The sequence below is a fragment of the Oncorhynchus clarkii genome, chromosome 17, assembly GCF_045791955.1.
Source record: "Oncorhynchus clarkii lewisi isolate Uvic-CL-2024 chromosome 17, UVic_Ocla_1.0, whole genome shotgun sequence".
NCBI classification, from domain to species: domain Eukaryota; kingdom Metazoa; phylum Chordata; class Actinopteri; order Salmoniformes; family Salmonidae; genus Oncorhynchus; species Oncorhynchus clarkii.
In genome coordinates, this window is record NC_092163.1 from 40,309,747 (window position 1) to 40,328,301 (window position 18,555).

Sequence of the window (18,555 nt, forward strand, 5' to 3'; positions counted from 1 at the left end):
AGTGAGACTTCATAAATGTAATCCCTGTTAAAAACCTAAATTGTCATTGCATGAATGGAAGCAGCTAATTTGCCATGTTTTTTTTTTGCAATGACATTTTTCATTAAAACAAAGCTTGATGTGCTGTGGTGCACTGTAGTTTAAGTGGTGTGAAAGCCAAGGGTGCCTGGGTGTGTGTAAGGACTTGGCCTGTGTCACTTATGCAACAATAAGTCCTCAGACTGTGTCAGTGATTAAATGCTATTGAACTATAGAACCTTCCATTAATAATGGAATTCATTTCCAAATACTTGACAATGTGAAGGGAAATCCCCTAACCCAACATCCTGTATCAATCAATATGTTACATAAGTAGGCCTTTACTGAACCGTAACAGAATACAGATTATGTTCAAACATTTATTTCAAACAGACAGCATCTCAAAGAGAAACAACAATGACAGACATCCAGATGAAATAAAAGAGCTCATTTAATGTTCAAGTTTTCTGGATTGTTTTTTTTATTGGAGTAACAAAATGTGATGTGCCCTCAGCAAACTCCACACGAGAGTTTGCCAACCTGCTGTATTAGAAGCATTTACTCCACGAAATCAAGGGGTTTCATCTGCGTCCTTCCTTACAACCCCAACAATCCCACCTCACCATCTTGTATTTCCACGGTTGGTTGGAAGTCTCTTGGTGTCAAGTCGTCTCAAGTTCCATTTAGTCCGTTTTAAATATTTAAAATATTTACAGAGTCCAGTATTCCAAAAACTCTTTAATCCCACTGTTGCTCGTATAATGCTGAAACAGGTGGAAGGGAAGAGCCTCGTCTGGTTTGAGTAGAGAGAAAATGGAACAGTAGAGCTGGTGGAATCAAAGGGGTTTGTTAGGCTGACACTGTCCTCTCTACAAGATCTATGAGTCCCAAATGGCAAAATATTTCCTTTGTGTACTACTTTTGACCAGGGCCCTAAGTAGTGCACTATATGAGGAGTAGGGAGCCATTTGAGAGATGACCCTATTAGGGTGCCCTAATAGTATTTTGAGGTTAATTATTTCTCCTCTATGGGATAGGCTGAAAAATGACGTTTGTTTAAATACATGTTGAAATGTCTATTTTTGCCATTGTTGTACATGACCTATGATCCTTTCTTATGAAGAATTGAAAAATGAACCATTAAAAAGATGAAGAAAAAAAAGGCCACACAGTTAGTCACTCATTCTTTTCATCAAAGTATCTCCCTACGTAAAAATAAAACTCCCCAATAAATACAAAGACAGCAGAAAAAAAAAGAAAAAAAAGTCCAATAAGAATGGACACATAGGGCTCTGGTCTGGTCCATCCCTGAGCTCGCTCTTTTGAGAAGGACAAAAATACCAGGAGTGACCAAAAAAAAAAGAGAAAAGAAAATTGATATGGAAAAGGTAAAAGTTCCAATAGGACGTTATTCCTACATGTTCCCAGTGTCTCCAGGAGCAAAGATCCTGCCATTCCTCTTGGTTCCTGAGGCTCAACGTTAAGTACGTCCACTGAAGAAAAGAGGTGGTTCCCTTTTCCTGCTGGGGGAGGGGGGGAGGGGGGTCCTTAAACGGAGGTGATGACAATCATGAGGTGAGGGGAGATATTGGAGATCCGGTTGAGGAGGTCAGGGGCTAGCCGGGATAGGTGGCTCTCTGAAAACTCACATGGTGGGAATATCTGCAACACGTAGGCAGGCTGGAGAAGAGAGATAGTTTAGTCTTTCAACTGATCCATTTCTATCTAAAGACACTTCTAAAACGTAAAACCACACACACACATTGAAGCAAACTTTTAATTTGGCTCTAAATTCCAGCATTTTGGATTTGAGATCAAATGTTTTATATTGGCCTTGCATCGCAGTGTTGCCGCATCACTATAGCCTGGGGTTCGATCCTGGGAGTCCCATAGGTCAGCACACAATTGGCCGAGTGTCGATCAGGGTTAGGTTTGGCCAGGGGGGTGGGGGGCTTTACAAAGATCATTGTGCTTACATACTCCTTGTGGCAGGCCGGGTACCTACAGGCTGACCACGTCATCAGTTGAATGGTGTTTCCTCCGACACATTGGTGCGGCTGGTTTCTGGGTTAAGCGAGCAGGTGTTAAGAAGCACAGTTTGGCGGGTCATGCTTCGGAGGACGCATGACTCGACCTTCGCCTCCTGAGTCCGATGAGAAAGATCAGGGTTAAAATTACTAAAAAAACAAATAAATGTATATTAAGCGAGAGGACAGTAAGTCACCTTTTATTTACATACATATCCATTTTAGCATTTAGAAATGAAAGAGCTTTATGTAATCCACCCATTTGAAGGAGTCACTAGTATTTTGGACAAATTCACTTAGTGTATAAAATGTTGTCTAAAGTTTAGTATTTGATCCCATATTCCAAGCACACAATGACTGCTGGATGCATTTGCAGTTTGTTTTGGTTGTTTTTCAGATTATGTTGTGCTCAATAGAAATGAAAGGTAAATCATGTAGTGTGTCACTTTGGAGTCATTTATTGTAAATAAGAATAGAATACGTTTCTGAACACTTCTACATTAATGTGGATGCTACCATGATTATGGATAATCATGAATAAATCGTGAAAGAAAGTTAGCCATAAATATCGTGCATCTAACTTTCTCACGGAAGCAGCCACATTAATGTAGAAGTGTTAAGAAACATTCTTATTTACTATAGTGACTACAAAATGAAAATATTATTTACAATTAATTTCTAATTAGGCACAACATAATCTGAAACAACCAAAACAAACTGAAAATGCATCCAACAAGTTTGTAGAGTCACAAGGTTGATGTAGTCATTGCATGCTAGGAATATGGGACCAAATATTAAACTTGACTACAATGCAGACTTTTAAAAATCTCAATATCAACTAATTTCTGGGTAACAATTAACTACCTTACTGTGATTGTTTGTAATTAAAATCTTGAAAAAGACACAAAAATAGCTTCTTAGCAAAGAGCAATTTCTCAAGAATTTGTGTGGGTTGTAGACTCCGTCTCATGCTACCACTAGAGTGAAAGCACCGCCAGCATTCAAAAGTGACCAAAACATCAGCCAGGAAGCATAGGAACTGAGAAGTGGTCCAAGGTCACCACCTGCAGAACCACTCCTTTATTGGGGGTGTCTTGCTAATTGCCTATAATTTCCACCTGTTATCTATTCCATTTGCACAACAGCATGTGACATTTATTGTCAGTGTTGCTTCCTAAGTGGACAGTTTGATTTCACAGAAGTGTGATTGACTTGGAGTTACATTGTGTTGTTTAAGTGTTCCCTTTATTTTTTTGAGCAGTGTATATAAAACACAGGAAATATAGGTTGACTGCACTATAAGTGAATTTGTCCAAATACTTATGGCACCTTCAAAATGGGGATAGATACATAAAGTGCATTCATTTCTACACTGTAAAACTGACATACCCTCAAATAAAAAAAAGGTGCCATTCGGTACTGTTGCCTCACAAAACATTTGATCTCAAATCCAAAATGCTGGAGTATAGAGCAAAATGAACAGTTTAAGCTTCACTGTCCAAATAAATACGTAGGGGGGTGTATAACTTCACATTTGATCAAACACAAGGAGTGGCTGATGGTTTGCAAAAACAGACATCAACTGTAGCAAACACCTAAATAGGCAGACAGACCCACCTGATTGGAGCCTGGGTTGGGGACATTGATGATGCCTGCAGCCAGCTTGGCCTGAAGGTAGTTGATGAAAGCGGTTCTTAGGGCCTGGGTCTGGTTCAGGACATCCTCCTGGTCCCGTCCACATGGCAGAGCAAGCAGGAGACAGAACTCACTCTCCCCCTGCAGTAGACAGAACATAAATCAAATTAGAACAAGGACCTGTGATGGAGATGAAAGCTAGAAATTCTTAACCATTACTTTAGTTGCTGAGAGACTAGGTTATAAGTTAAACATTTTCCTCATGTAGGATCCACTCACTTGCTGTTTGCCTCCACTTGATGATCTGGGCCAAAAAGTCCTCATGCAGTCTTAAATTGTATATATATATTTTTTTTAAATCACTGTATTTCTAGTAAATCACTCTTTATTTAATGAAAATAACTCCAGAATATATTTTATATATTTAATTTCCCCGAGCTTCTTTTGGCCATTGAAATGCTCAGTAATTGTGTGTGTTAGGAAACTCATTTGAAGACATTTACATACACAGCCCTGATTGACTGATAGGATGGTCTAGATTCCACACCCCCTTACCCAGATGAACAGTTATTGGTCTAGTATAAATCAGATAAGATTGTGACAACATGACATAGCCAAAATATATCACAATATTTATGGTTAGGAATTTTTCAAAAGTTCATAATTTGCGCATAACCCTAGGGTAGCAACACAAAGCTTTTTCCATTCGGATTGTTTTATACTGTTACGTGGGGCTGCACAATATGGGCATCAAATCTTGGCCTTAGTTTTAACCAAATATTACAATTGCGATTTGACAAGAGATTTAGATCAAAACACTTGGGTGAAATGTTGGCATTATGGAAATAGACTGGTCACCAACCTTTGAGTCAAGTTTACTTTCGCAGTCAAAAAGCAAGCTGAGATCTACCGCTCAGATGTGTTTTAACTTAAAAAATGTAAGCCTATACAACATTAACATAATAAAAACTGTTCTGTAGGAATGAGGTTAGGCCTACTGCACTAACACATCACAGCATATTGGCTATGCTTGGCCTGTCAATATTGTTCTTCTCAGACCATATTATATTTCAAAACGTGAGTGGAAGTAGGGAGAAGTGAGTTATGTTTTGTAAGTGTTGAATCACATTTTTAACATGAACTCACTCAAAAACAGCAGCCCTTTGCTTTATTCTTTGACAGCCACTCTCTGGTCATGGTTTTAAAAGTGATGAAATCTCACGTAGGCTAATAAACTTTGTTGTAGAGTCGTGGAAGCTGTAGAGTCGTGGAAGCTGTAGGCATGGTAATTTGAGCTAATCGGATTGGCCAGCACAATTTAGCCACAGCTCTGCTGGTCTGCCGGGTAGACAAAATAAATGGGAACAATTTGCCTACATGGCTTCTGAATCAAGTGCACCTACCGTCAACAGTGCAAGACAAATATTTGTTTTATATGAGCACAAGGCTTTATCATTGGCTTTTCTACAGACCTGTTTGGTGATCGACTAGGAATGCCTTGAAGATCGACCAGTTCTAATTCTATAGGTAGAACGTAATAGTGGGCACTTTGAATACAGTGTTGGTCTGACATGACAATAAATTAGAAAAAAAAAAGCATACCTATTTTAATAGGCCTACCATGTGTGCGCACGTGTATATTTTTTATATACAGTGCATTCGCAAGGTATTCAGACCCCTTGAATTTTTCCACATTTTGTTACGCTACAGTTCTATTCTCAAATTGATTTAAAAATTCTTCCATCAACCTACACACAATATCCCATAACGACAAAGCAAAAACTTTCTGAATTTTTGGCTAATTTATAAAAAATATGTAAATATCACATTTACTTAAGTATTCAGACCCTTCACTCAGTACTTTGTTGAAGCACCTTTGGCAGCGATTCCAGCCTCGAGTCTTCTTGGGTATGATGCTATAAGCTTCAAGTCCGGGCTCTGGCTGGGCCACTCAAGGACATTCAGAGACTTGTCTCTAAGCCACTCCTGAGTTGTCTTGGCTGTGTGCTTAGGGTCGATGTCCTGTTGGAAGGTGAACCTTTGCCCTAGTCTGAGGTCCTGAGTGCTCTGGAGCAGGTTTTCATTAAGGATCTCTCTGTACTTTGCTCTGTTCATCTTTCCCTTAATCCTGACTAACCTTCCAGTCCCTGCCACTGGAAAACATCCCCACAGCATGATGCTGCCACCACCATGCTTCACCGTAGGGATGGTGATGGTTCACCGTAGGGATGATATGTTTCCTCCAGACGTGACACTTGCCATTCAGGCCAAAGAGTTCAATCTTGGTTTCATTAGACCAGATAATCTTGTTTCTCATGGTCTGAGAGTCTTTAGATGCCTTTTGGCAAACTCCAAGTGGGCTGTCATGCCTTTTACTGAAGAGTGGCTTCCGTCTGGCCACTCTACCAAGACACATTTCAGTTGAATGCATTCAGTTATACAACTGACTAGGTATCCTCTTCTCCTTTCCATAAAAGCCTGATTGGTGGAGTGTTGCAGAGATGGTTGTCCTTCTGAACGGTTCTCCCATCAACAGAGGAACTCCAGAGCTCTTTCAGAGTGACCACTGGGTCCTTGGTCACCTCCCTTCTCCACCGATTTCCCAGTTTGGTCGGGCGGCCAGCTCTAGGAAGGGTCTTGGTGGTTCCAAACTTCTTCCATTTAAAAATGATGGAGGCCACTGTGTTCTTGAGGACCTTCAATGCTGCAGAAATGTTTTGGTACCCTTCCCCAGATCTGTGCCTCGACACAATCCTATCTCAGAGCTCTACGGACAATTCCTTTGACCTCATGGCTTGGTTTTTGATCTGAAATGCACTGTCAACTGTGGGATCTTAGACAGACCTTATAGCCTTTCCAAATGATAGCCATTCCAAATCATGTCAAATATATTGAATTTACCACAGGTGGACTCCACTCAAGTTGCATAAACATCTCTAGGATGATCAATGGAAACAGGATGCACCTGAGCTCAATTTTGAGTCTCATAGCAAAAAGGTCTGAATACTTACGTAAATAAGGTATTTTTTTTTTTACATATAAATTAGCAAAAATGTCACAAAAAAACTTTCTTCGCTTTGTCATTATGGGGTAGTGTGTGTAGATTGATTTAATCAATTTTAGAACAAGGCTGTAACTTAACAAAATTTGGAAAAAGTCAAGGGGTTTGGGTACTTTCAAAATGCGTTGTACATACTATATATACAAAAGTATGTGGATTTGGCTATTTCAGCCACACCATTGCTGACAGTTGTATAAAATCAAGGCCACAGCCATATACAAACATTGGCGGCAGAATGGCCTTGCTGAAGAGCTCAGTGACTTTCAATGTGGCATCCCACAATTGTCCCAGACTATGTTTGGAATATTTATTTCTTGCACAGAATAGGTCAACTTTTGTACTATGGTGGATAGTAAATTGGCGCTGGCTGGTGCTTTTGCCGTTTGTTAGGCCTACTCATCTTGTTGACTGACAAATCAAAGCAGAGCTCTCACCTTTCAAGCTACTTTTTTTCAATTCATCATTAGTTGCATTATGCAGCCTTACAATGTATTAAAAATCCAAATGTGTAGCCCAACATTTGTAGAACTAAACTTACATTACTAACTCTAAATTAAGCATATAGGAGTACCTATTTATTTATTTTTTGTTAACCGCTCAAAACAATAGCCACCGGTGCTTTCCATTTTATTCAGCTTTGTTCGATTGTATTTTTCATTCTATAAAACAAAAACAATAATGCCACGGAATTCTAAGTACATCTTGTCTGCTAAATTAACTGGTGTAGCCCACAGCCATAGCCAGATCAGGACCTAACAGAAGTAGAGTATGCTATTATGCTCTTCTGAAATAGACTACCTTTTCTTCATATCATGCTTCTGTAGAACTGTCTAAAATAAATACTGGATTTGGCTATAAGGTGCAGGCTATATTAAATGGATTTATTAAGACTTTTTAAAATGTAGATGTTCCGAAGATCTGCATCAAGTGGCTTGTAGGATGTGTGTGGAAGTCAGGAGATGCCAAATGTGTTTGTTAATAACCGTGAGAACAACAGTTATTTCCTTGACAATTACCGACTGAGGAAATTATGTGACGGGCCACAGCCCATTACACTCGTACCCGTCGGCGGGTTGTGTGGGTTGACTGACAGCTGTTCTGAACGTGAGCGCCTCGTGCAACAATTAGTCGCCCCCGCCGCTTCCGCCAGTAAGGCAACTTGGTCACATTTTGGGTTGCCTGAGTGAGAGAAATGCTGTAAATTAAGAGGACTCTACGCAGTTTCAAAAGACGAGACGTTGAGGATTACAATAAATACTGCTTTGTCATAAAAGCAAGCCAAACCCCGCGAGTCCAAATGTGCACTTCACATAAAACTTGTCATATACAGTGTTATCATTTATGATCACTCTGATGTAGTTACAAGATGACATGGCATATATCCTTGGTTGTTCTGAAGAGAATGAGCCTGTTTGTTTATCGTCAAGAAAATTTACTGCGTCACACACACCTGAACGCACTCATGACTTCTTTCTATGCGCACCAAAATTATCTGTTTCACTGAATTGCATTGTAATATCAGATTTTAGAACTTAGCTAGTCATGTTGGCAATAGAACCGTCTTTCAAATGTTGACCACCTGACCCATATTGCGCTTTATATTTGACCGGTGTTGTGTGAGGGCGGGCATGCAGTGTTGTGTTCCAAATAAAACTAAGTGTGCTTGTTTTAGTTACTCAACGGCACAGCTAGAACTAAAAAAAAGCACCTTAAATAGGAACTGTGCACACTTTGGTTAAGTGTGTGGCCACTTGGAGACACCTAATAGTCCTCTCACTTAAAACCTTGTAATCTTTAGTCTTATGTTGCACCTAACTCACAATTTCCAGGAATATTATGTTCCTGAACGTATCCAGAGTATTTGATTTCTTATCAACAAATGTGGCAAAAAATACAGTGAAATACACATAAAATCAACAGTGTAATGTTTGGATTCAGTCGTGTCAGGTGAGCTGTTGTGTCCTCACCTTTGGTCTAATAATTTTCCCAAAATCTCCAAAAACTTTACTTTCATGGTTATGCTTTTCATATTTCTTTTTTTAAGAAACATTTCAAATTGGCCATTCCCATGAGTGTAAAGGGTCGAGATTGCCCGTGGCACAATTCAAGGACATTAATAAAGACTGACAATATAAATATTAGTTTAGAAGTTGAATTTGTCAAAGTAACATTTACTGCGACTTTTGACAGTAGTCTACGTGTAGGCCTATATTATTGGCTGTTTGGTTTGCGAGGGGTTTTCCGACGTCACTATTGATTCTGCCTACACGTTAAATAAAGCAGAAATGTACCAGGTTTGTTTGAACTTCCTATTAGATTAGTCCATCTTGCAATTGTTTGTTCGCTCTCTCGTTTTTACTATACTGTGTTTTTATTTAAGCTATTCGTAAACAACTTTCTGAGCTGGCCTATAGATTCAGTCGATGGTTGATCGCGAAAGAGTGGGTCATGCCTAGGCCAACTAGTCACATTGAAATTGAACAGGGATTAAGGAGGGAAAAAAAGGGTCAATTAAGATTTTAAAACAATACGCCAGACAACGGAGTGTCCTCTGCAAAAGGCCCATGATAATCCGAAATAGGGAGAAGAGGGGGGGGGGAACAGACCCTATCTGACATGTTGTGCTGCTTTGGTGCTCTAACGCTCTTTCCACAATCTACATTGTTCTCTTGCATTATGTTAATTGTCCATTTACTTAGGCTATGGCAATTAGGGAATAGGCCATTTGGCACGTCGCCCTGCTGTGTGCTCACTGCACTGCGCTGTTGTGCGCTGCCAGATTCCTGCAGGGCAGCCAAGTTCACTTACGCTGAACCATCGTTTGTGACATCTCGACGTCATGGCCGTCAAACACCGTCGACAGACGATGCAATCGTAACAAAATTGCCCACCCTAAAATGAACTCTCATCCCAATGTAAACAATTCAAGGACAGGGACCAGAAACTTACTGTCATTCTTCTAGCCACACCATCCAGTTGTGACGCCTCGAGTCTCATTCTCTGGACGATCCGAAGCAGCGATCCTCCCTCTGGTAGGGGCAGTGACCGTAGGGCCAATCCTTTGTTGCCACAGACAAAATGCAACTGGACAGCAGCCTGGTCATTTTTCAGTGCCAGCAGCCCTTGCCACACTATCGGGTACTTCTGCTCAAACAGAGAAAATTAATTTTTTCTGTGATATAAAAACGTAATATAATTGTGAATAATGTTCCTTTACTACACTTTATCTTGTCCGCTCTTGTCCTGCCCTGTTCAGTTCAGTTGTCTCTGTCCAGATTTACCCTCTACTCCTCTCTAATGCACTCTTTATTCCCCATTTCCATATGTCCAAGTGACTCACCGTGAGCAGCTGCACCATGTTCACAGGTTGCTGTCCAACTTGTTTCACCTTGACATCAGCTTGTGACTGGCTGGGATCTGCACCCTGAGGACCAGAACAAAGCGATTTTAGTATAAAGAAGTTGGTTTTCAAACGTCATTTAAGACACGACCACATGATCATTATTAAATTGTGGCGATATAAAATTACATTGAATAGGGTTTAACTCACTAAGGCAGAAGTGATGTTGAGAGGTACCTGGTTGATCCCAAAAGGAGAGGTCTCAGTGATCTGTGAATGGATGGCCCGGGTGTTGGTGTAAATTCCTGGATACTCCGAGAAAGAAGCTCCCGTCCCCGATGGCAGCAGCTGCACCCTTTGGGGGGACGCCATGGCGGCCATACTTGGCCGAAACCCCATCATCCCATCCTTCGGAGGAGAGTGTGGCCTCTTGACCTCCTGTGGCTTTGTGACATCCTTCTCGGACACACCTTTAGCCAGCAGATGTGCCCTGGGGGACATCGACGAGGTGATGTTGGTAGATGTTGAGGAGGGTGGGACAGTCTCTTGGATGTGTCCCTGGTGTGGCTCTGGGGCCGAGCGCTCTCCCTGAGGGTGGTGCATGAGCACACGTAAGTCCCTGGGCGACATGTACGGGTCCAGCTGCAGCCCGCTAAGTAGAGCCCCACGGGGATCCGGCTGCATAGTCTCTGCTTTCAGCTGTGTGGCAGATTGTCTCCCTGTGGCCTGATGGAAGCGCCTGGCATCGTCTTGCTCTCCCTCATGGCCCCTCACATTCCCAGGGTTAACCTTGAGGACAATGTCTCTGCCTACCGCCTGGGGCGAGGTGGGGCGTTGCTGGAGAGGACCAGACCAGGGAGAGGCAAGAGGGTCTCCATGCATCCCGAAACTCATGGCAGATAGGGGTGGCGTGTTCACCCTGACCTCTCCTTGGACAAGGTGCCCCATGGGGATTGCTTGGGAGGCACGATGGGGTGACATCCTTCCAATGCCACCGTGAGCACTGTGAGGTTGCATGATGACAGACTGCTCAGGGTGGTGGACACTGGTGACATACTGCTGCATGGCGGGCAGGCTAGAGGGCAGCATCCCAGGGAGGCCTTTGGGAGAGGAGGAGCCGATGGGAGAGGACACTTTAGTGAACGGAGAATGTGGATGGCCTGACTTGCGAGGAGAACGGGGCTCCTGTTTGACCCCACTGAGATGTGAGGGAGTTCTGTCAGTGGCCGAACCGGGAACAAAGCCTACATGGTTGCCAGCCGGAGAGGGCAGGCTCATTGCAGGACTTATGGCAGAGGTCCAAGATGGTTTACACCCATCAGCGTTCATAGCGTCAGCCCCATCCACTTTCTTTGGATGCTTCAATAACATTGTGAACTCTGAATGATGGTAACCCATCCCTTGTGGATTACCAACTGTCTGCTGAAGCCTCTTCACAACTCCTCCTTGAGGCCCTGATGGGTAGGGAGATTCTAACTTTTCCATACCAGTGTTTTCTTGTTTAATGGAGGAAACCGTTTGTTGCGTCTTAAGGTGCCCATGGTCTGTCTGTATTGGAGGACACTTTGGAGTGTTTGACTGGGAGTGGGTATACATCTCCTGTTTTATCTGGGGCATGGACACTAGCTGCTGAGATTCCATGTCAACTACAGTAGCTGGTGGGATCTGGCTGATTTTGGCACTTATCCTCTGTGGTCCCTCCTTGATCTGTCCTGAGTGACTCAACACCACCACCCCCTCTGAGGTATTCACCCTTAGACCTGGGCTGGAGCCAGTACCCAGACCGGAGCTCTCAACCAAGTACCTCCCAGCACTTCCACCCTCCTCGCCAACTGATGGTCCATGGTACGAACCACTGTCCCTGTCCTCCATGGGCGGCCTGTATGTCTGCTTGGGAAATGGCATGTCCACTACGGGATTTCTGTCAACTGACATATTAACCTTCTCCATGTCAGGTGGATTGCAAACACGACTGATAACAGAGGTGGCAGTGGAGGCAATAACAGAAATGACAGACTTTGACTCAGGGGATGGTAGTGAGGCTGGGGTCCGGACTACAGGCTGAGCTGGATGAGGCCTGTTGTCATTAAGAGAGGTCTTACTCGTCACAGCAACCATTGGGGTATTACTTTCAGGTAGGTGGGGAGGATCCCTAAGGGATAAGGTGCCCAAATTGCTAGGAACAGAACTACTGCATGGGACTGGGAGTGAAACATTTTTGTGCTTCATGAGAATCCTACGCAAGTCACTGTTGTTACGCTCAGTCTCCAAGGGCTCAGTGTCAGAGGGAATTGCTGGGTTCTCAAAGGAAGCTGCTGATGCTCTAGGAGAGGAAGGGACACCTGCGTCCTTGGACTGGTTGAGCCAATCTGGTGGGGAAACTGGTATCCTGCTTGGCTGTGTGGGCCTGATGTTTGGCCGGGTTGGGGGTGGAGAAAGTGAAGGTGAGATGCACTCAGGTGGTGGTGGTGGTGGTTGTTGTTGTTGAGGCCTGGGGAGAGTGGGACTTTTTGTTTGGGGGCAGACAGGTTTCAGATGTTGAGGTTGCTCTGTAAGGACTGGAGGTAACTTCGATTCTTTAGGCATGTCCGTAGCCTTAGGAGCCAAATGCTCAGTTTTAGGCTTCCAAGAGGTGGTTGTAATGACACCGGCAACTGGGGTTGAGGGAATAGTTTCTGGAACAGGCTGTGAATTGGAGGGTATGCTGTCTGATGTGATAACAGAGGTGTTCTCCGGTTCTTTTACAGCGTCCTTTTTGTTTGATTTTTGGCTCTTAGACCGTTTCGGTGTTTTAGCTCTGCCCTTAGCACCCTTCCTGGGTGTAGTTGGGAAAAAGGACTCCCCCTGAATTGGGGATATGTTACTAACAGGTTCAGCTCCCTTGGTCGGCTGGACGAAGGATGGAATCTCTAGGTCTGAATCCACAACAGCACTAATTACCGGCTCTTGAGGCAGAGGGACGGGTATATCCTCACCCATAATCGAATCAATGGCAGCAGCAAGTTCATACTCACTAGCAGGATTGGCAGATTTCTCTTCCTCAGTGTCAATTTTTAATTCTGCAGATGGTGGGGCAAGTGGAGTTGGTGACTCTGCTGGGAGGGTTGGGTCTGTCAGTTTAGCAATGTTCTCCACAGCTTGCTCAAGCTCCTGTTCCTGTTGTAGCAAAGTTTTAGGATCTATTGGCGGCTTAGTTTCTGGTGTGCTCTCATCTTTATCCTCGTTGATAGAACTCACATCTTTTCCTGGGCTAGACTCTAATAATGGGTCATTAGTAGATTCGCCTGGTTTGGTCTTTTTAGAAGAATCATCCCCATTTTCAGGTTCCTCATCCCCCATTTGAAGCAAATCTTTCACCTCAGTGACATTTAGTCTGATCTTCAGGTTCTTGAGGACAGGAGATTTTGGAGTCCGTGTCAAGCGTGGAGCTTTTCCTCTCCCACTCTTCTCCATTTTCTCCAATACAGGCTGTTCTTCCACGACTGGTGGTTCAGACTCTTTCTCGCCAAATTTAGTTACACTGGCTTTCTCGTCAACAGGGTCCTTTTTCTGCCTGTCTTTATCTCGTGATTTCTCTGTTCCTAGTTGTTGCTTAACATTCTCCTCTTTCTTTGTCACACCTGGTGCTACAGTATCTTCCTTACATGAGACAGTGCAATCCTGCATGGCCAAAGTGTCTTCTGTAAAATCCATCTGCTGAGAAACATCTTCAGGTGGTTCAGTTTTGTCCCCCTTCCTACTTGATCCAGTCGCTATGGGCATGGGTAATTGACTTGCCAAAGCTTTATGACCATGAGGAGAATGTCTGCCTTTTGACACTTTTGAAATTCTTTCACTACTCTCTGATTCATTGGAGTCTGTATCCTTGGTCTCCATTTTCGATCTATCCCCTTTAGCTGTTAACATGTCCTCTCCTTGTCGCCGATTCTTAGGGGGACGTCCCCGCCTTGAAGTAATAGGTGCAAGGGAATCCTGCTCTAATGGTTGCTGAGGGGCTGCTTCCTTGTCTTTGTCTCCACCTCGTTTCCGTGCAGTGCGGGGTGACTCAGTTACATCCTTTCCAGCCCCCTTAGTGGCATCTTCCTCAACTGGGGTGGCATACACAGATTTCACATTTCTACGCCTTGCTCTTCCAACAGATATACTCTGCTCTGTGCCATGTTCAGGGTCTGCTCCATGAATGGGAGACTTGCCTGTGGATTTGGAATCTGAGTTTCCCTTTGAAGACTCTGCTCTTGGGGATGATGCACGTTTTGTGCGTTCACTCTTGCGGGTAAGCGGTTTCTCTGAACTAGTTGTTGAAACCAAAGGAGTCAGTGGGACTTGAGTAGGAGACTTACTCTTTTTGTTCTTGGACTTTTGAGGTGGTGAAATTGACTCATCACTGGTTTCATTATCAACAAGCACCTGGGTCTGATTGAGTTCAAGTTTCTTTTCCACCTCTGTATGAGTGTCTGTATTGTCAGTGTTGGTATCATCTTTTGAAACCTCCATCTCCTCAACAGGGTTAGGTGGTGTGGAACGTAAAAATTCAGGTGGTAATTCAGGTGCCGCCAGCTCAGGCTCTGGTACAAAACTACTCATTGATGTTTCATGAAGGCAATCACTGCTGGAAGACTGCTCAGGGTTCAATATTTGAATATCCTGAGCTATATCTTCAGATTTCTCTCCACTAGGGGTTCTTTTAACTTTTCTCACAGAACGGATGTGCTCAGGGGCTACTAAATTAACAGAAGCAGGGGTCAACATCTCACACGGAGGTATTTGCAGGAGGGGAGGGAGCTGTTCATTTTCTCTGTTTTCTTTTGTCAAAGGTTCGGGTGCAGCTGGCTCTGGACCCTTTGGCTCTGGAGTAAACAGGTCATGTGTTTCCACTATTGGAGACATCTCTTTGGGTGGAAGAGGTGGAGACATTTCCTTGGGTGGAAGGGGTGGAGAAGTATGCATGGGTGGAGACATTTCCTTGGGTGGAAGGGGTGGAGACGTATGCTTGGGTGGAGACATTTCCTTGGGTGGAAGGGGTGGAGACGTGTGCTTGGGTGGAGACATTTCCTTGGGTGGAAGGGGTGGAGACGTGTGCTTGGGTGGAGACATTTCCTTGGGTGGAAGGGGTGGAGACGTGTGCTTGGGTGGAGACATTTCCTTGGGTGGAAGGGGTGGAGACGTGTGCTTGGGTGGAGACATTTCCTTGGGTGGAAGGGGTGGAGACGTGTGCTTGGGTGGAGCCATTTCCTTAGGTGGAAGGGGTGGAGCCATTTCCTTGGGTGGAAGGGGTGGAGCCATTTCCTTGGGTGGAAGGGGTGGAGCCATTTCCTTGGGTGGAAGGGGTGGAGACATTACCTTGGGTGGAAGGGGTGGAGACATCCCCTTGGGTGGAAGGGGTGGAGACATTTGCTTAGGTGGAGACATCTCCTTGGGCATAAGTGGGGGCTGGGAAATCATGTGGTTCTCAGCAGGGCTAGTAGGTTTAGTCTCTGGATCCATGACCGGTTCTGAGGTTTTAGGAAACTGCAGAGGTTGCTGTTCTGCCTCCAGTGACTTCTCCACCCTATTACTATCTACAGAATCTGCTCTTTTTACTTCATGTAACTGTTGGTCTTTCTGCTGTTGCAGCCGCGTGAACTCTAAAAAGCGGCTATGGAAGAGGACAACTGGTTCTGTGTCAGGCTGCCCATCTGCCAGGCCTAGCTGACCAGTTTGTTGAGCCGGACTTTGCTCAGGGTCCTCATGCTTTCGCTCTAGGTGCTGAAGACGTCTTGAGTCCTGCTCAAAGATTGAGCTGTGTAGGAAACGGGAGGCAAACAGTTCCCTGCGTTCATGTTCCTCTGGCTTGGGCTTGGGGTCTTCCTTCCTGTCATCTAGTTTGTCTTCAGACCCACCACTGCGAATTTTCTTCTTCTTCATGTACCAAGAGGGTGTAGGCCGTGGTGCTGACTCAACCTTTTCAGTATCTTTCCTGCTGCGCAAACCAGCAAAGTGTGAATCATAATCCAAGAAAGACCAGTTGTCCTCCCTAGAGGAGGACAGAGACTTTGCTCGCTCTAGCAGGGCCTTGGTATCTGGTGTGATGGTTTGGTCAAGTGCAAAGGAGTAGAACTTCATCCTCTCCAAAGTGGCAAGCTTGGGGTCTGAAAATCTGTCCACTCGTTGCCCGTCAGAGAAAGGCATAGAAGTGGAGGGCATAGGAGATTGTGGTTTGTGCTCTCTATCCTCTTCGGAATCGGATCGTACTTCCCCAGGCTCCAAATCTTGCAAAATTCCATACTCCAAACGCTTGCGATTGTGTGTATTTTTTCCAATGCCTCTGGAGAAGTTTAAGTCAGGTAAAAAATCTTGCTTGACTCTGCTCTCCCACTGTTTTTCCCGCTCTTCTTCACTAAGTTGTAAAGGAGTGCTTGGCTTGGACATTTGCGTTGTATGTGTCCTTTTGACTGCCAGCTCCAGGTCTGGGTGGCTTTTATCCTCCGTTTTAACCTCCCTGAGATGTGAAGATTCAGCAAAGTCCTGCTCAGCATGATGAGAGAAGTGTTGCAAGCCTGGAGATGCAGTGTTGTGCCACTCAGGATCTTCACTCTTTTGCCGGAAGCTCCTGTAGACACGGTCCCCCCTCTTGGCACTGATATCTGCGTCAAATTGCTCTAGTTTCTTGAGTTTATGAGATGGGAAATGATCTGTGACATCTTGAGGTGGCTTGCCCACTTCATGTACCAGACTGCGGTGTTCCAGGTCCTCCGTTTCTAAGCCTTGTGGACTCCCAGCTTTTTCTTGTTTGTCTGGCTCTTGAAGCTGTTGGTGGAGCCTCCTTTGCTCCATCTGTTTGCGGTAACTTTGGGAGAGATCAATATCCAGAGGCTCTTCCTTGACACCCTTGTCATTGTCTTGTGCACCATATTTGAAAGGACTCTGTGGATCTTGATTTCTTGCATTGTCTTGGTCCATGTTTCCATCATGGGAGAACCTTCTGGACATACTGTGGCGTTTTGAGTCCATAGGGTCCATGCTCCCCTCGGGCAGCTCTTCTTGTCCTCTCATTGCAGGATCCTGACCCTCTTTATGACTGCCAAGAAACACCAGTCTCTCTGATTTGGATCTTGAATCCCTCCGCTGTGAGTCTTTTTGCTGAGACTTTCTATCACCATCAATCTCTTTTGTAAAGGCAGTGCTAGCTCCAAAGTCTTGGGGTTGACTCCCATCCTCATCTTCCAGCCTTCTCCTCTTCTGTCGAATGGTTCTCCCACTGGCATCTCCAAAGCGCCTCTTTCTCGCAGCCAACCGATCAGAATCCACTGATGGATCTTTCCCATCATTTCCCGTGTCAGATTTTTGGTGTTTTCTGGATCGTGTTTTACCATCCTTGTCTGCGTTCTCACCTTTCCCCGACTCAAGCCTCTCACTTTTTACAGGCTCATGGCGAGAGGTTGACGTTGTCGGATCTGAAGGAGGGTCGTTGTCACCTTTATACCGCTGTCTGTCAAGGCTGTCCTGGTCTGACACCTTTCCCCTTCCAGAGCCTCCATCCAGGCTGGGTTCTAGCTCTGTCTCAGACGGTGGGATGCTGGGAGATTGCACCTTTGCTTTCCTTGACTTACTCTTCTCCCCTTTTTCTTTGTCACCTTTCTCCTTTCGTCTCCCCCGCTTGCTCTTCTCAGCCCCAGCAACACGCTCAGGTTCAACCAGGTGGATGTCTTTTTCCAACCTCTCACTCTTAGAGCTGGCTCCATGTTCCAAAGGAGGAGCCTTGTCAGTCTTGTCAAAGCGTGGTGGTGAGAGTGAGCTGCAACTACCACTTCGCTCAGAGGATTGACTGTAGACCCGTCGCTCTGGGTCTCTGGGAGCACGCTCAGATGGTGAAGGGGAGGCAGAAGGGGTGATCGGGCGCCGTGGATGAGAGGGGCTCCACATGCCATGGTCTGCCTCAAAGCGCTCCCGCTCCCTTTCTCGCTCCCTCTGGATGTATGTGTACTTCCGAATGTCCTGCTCAAAAGGATCTCGATAATCCCTGAACTCCCGGGGGTCTTCATGGTAGCGTGGGTCAAAGTGTTCTCCCTGGTAGTGCTCCAGTTCAGAATACCGCTCACGGCTGCGGGCAGGATAGTCTCGGCGAGGATCTTCGGGGTAAATGGTGCCAGGGGTGCGTGCATTCTCAAAGTAGGCTCTTTCTGCTGAGAACTCATGGTATGGAGGTCTTGGTCGTTCCTCTCTGTAAAGAAGGGGGTTGTGGAATAGGAGAGAGGAAAAAATAAGAACATTGAAGTGAGATCAAAGTACACCCGAAAACAGTTATTCAAAGTAATCCCTCAAATGCATTCACCTCACATAACAAAATGTGAACTTTACCTTCTTTCAGTTGGAATTTCGTAGAAGTCTCTAATGTCTTGCCCAGAGGCCTGCATAGAGCGATAAAAAGCCATCTGACTCTCTTGGCTGGCAAAATCCACCTGCAGACAGAAAACAAATCAACAATGTCTCCTTTC

The 18,555-nt window shown here is 44.7% G+C and overlaps 1 protein-coding gene across 1 annotated transcript in view; it reads right to left on the reverse strand.

The window, feature by feature from the left end:
* Positions 1-475: 475 nt before the first annotated feature.
* Positions 476-18,555, reverse strand: part of LOC139370813 (msx2-interacting protein-like) — a 31,306-nt gene continuing 13,226 nt past the window's right edge. The window contains exons 10-15 of the mRNA XM_071110595.1: positions 18,419-18,519; positions 10,319-18,281; positions 10,082-10,165; positions 9,691-9,885; positions 3,663-3,821; positions 476-1,698 (exon numbers count right to left, since the gene is read on the reverse strand). Coding sequence (XP_070966696.1) covers positions 1,567-1,698; positions 3,663-3,821; positions 9,691-9,885; positions 10,082-10,165; positions 10,319-18,281; positions 18,419-18,519 — 8,634 coding nt within the window. The 3' untranslated portion in view covers positions 476-1,566. The remainder of the gene's footprint in view (positions 1,699-3,662; positions 3,822-9,690; positions 9,886-10,081; positions 10,166-10,318; positions 18,282-18,418; positions 18,520-18,555) is intronic.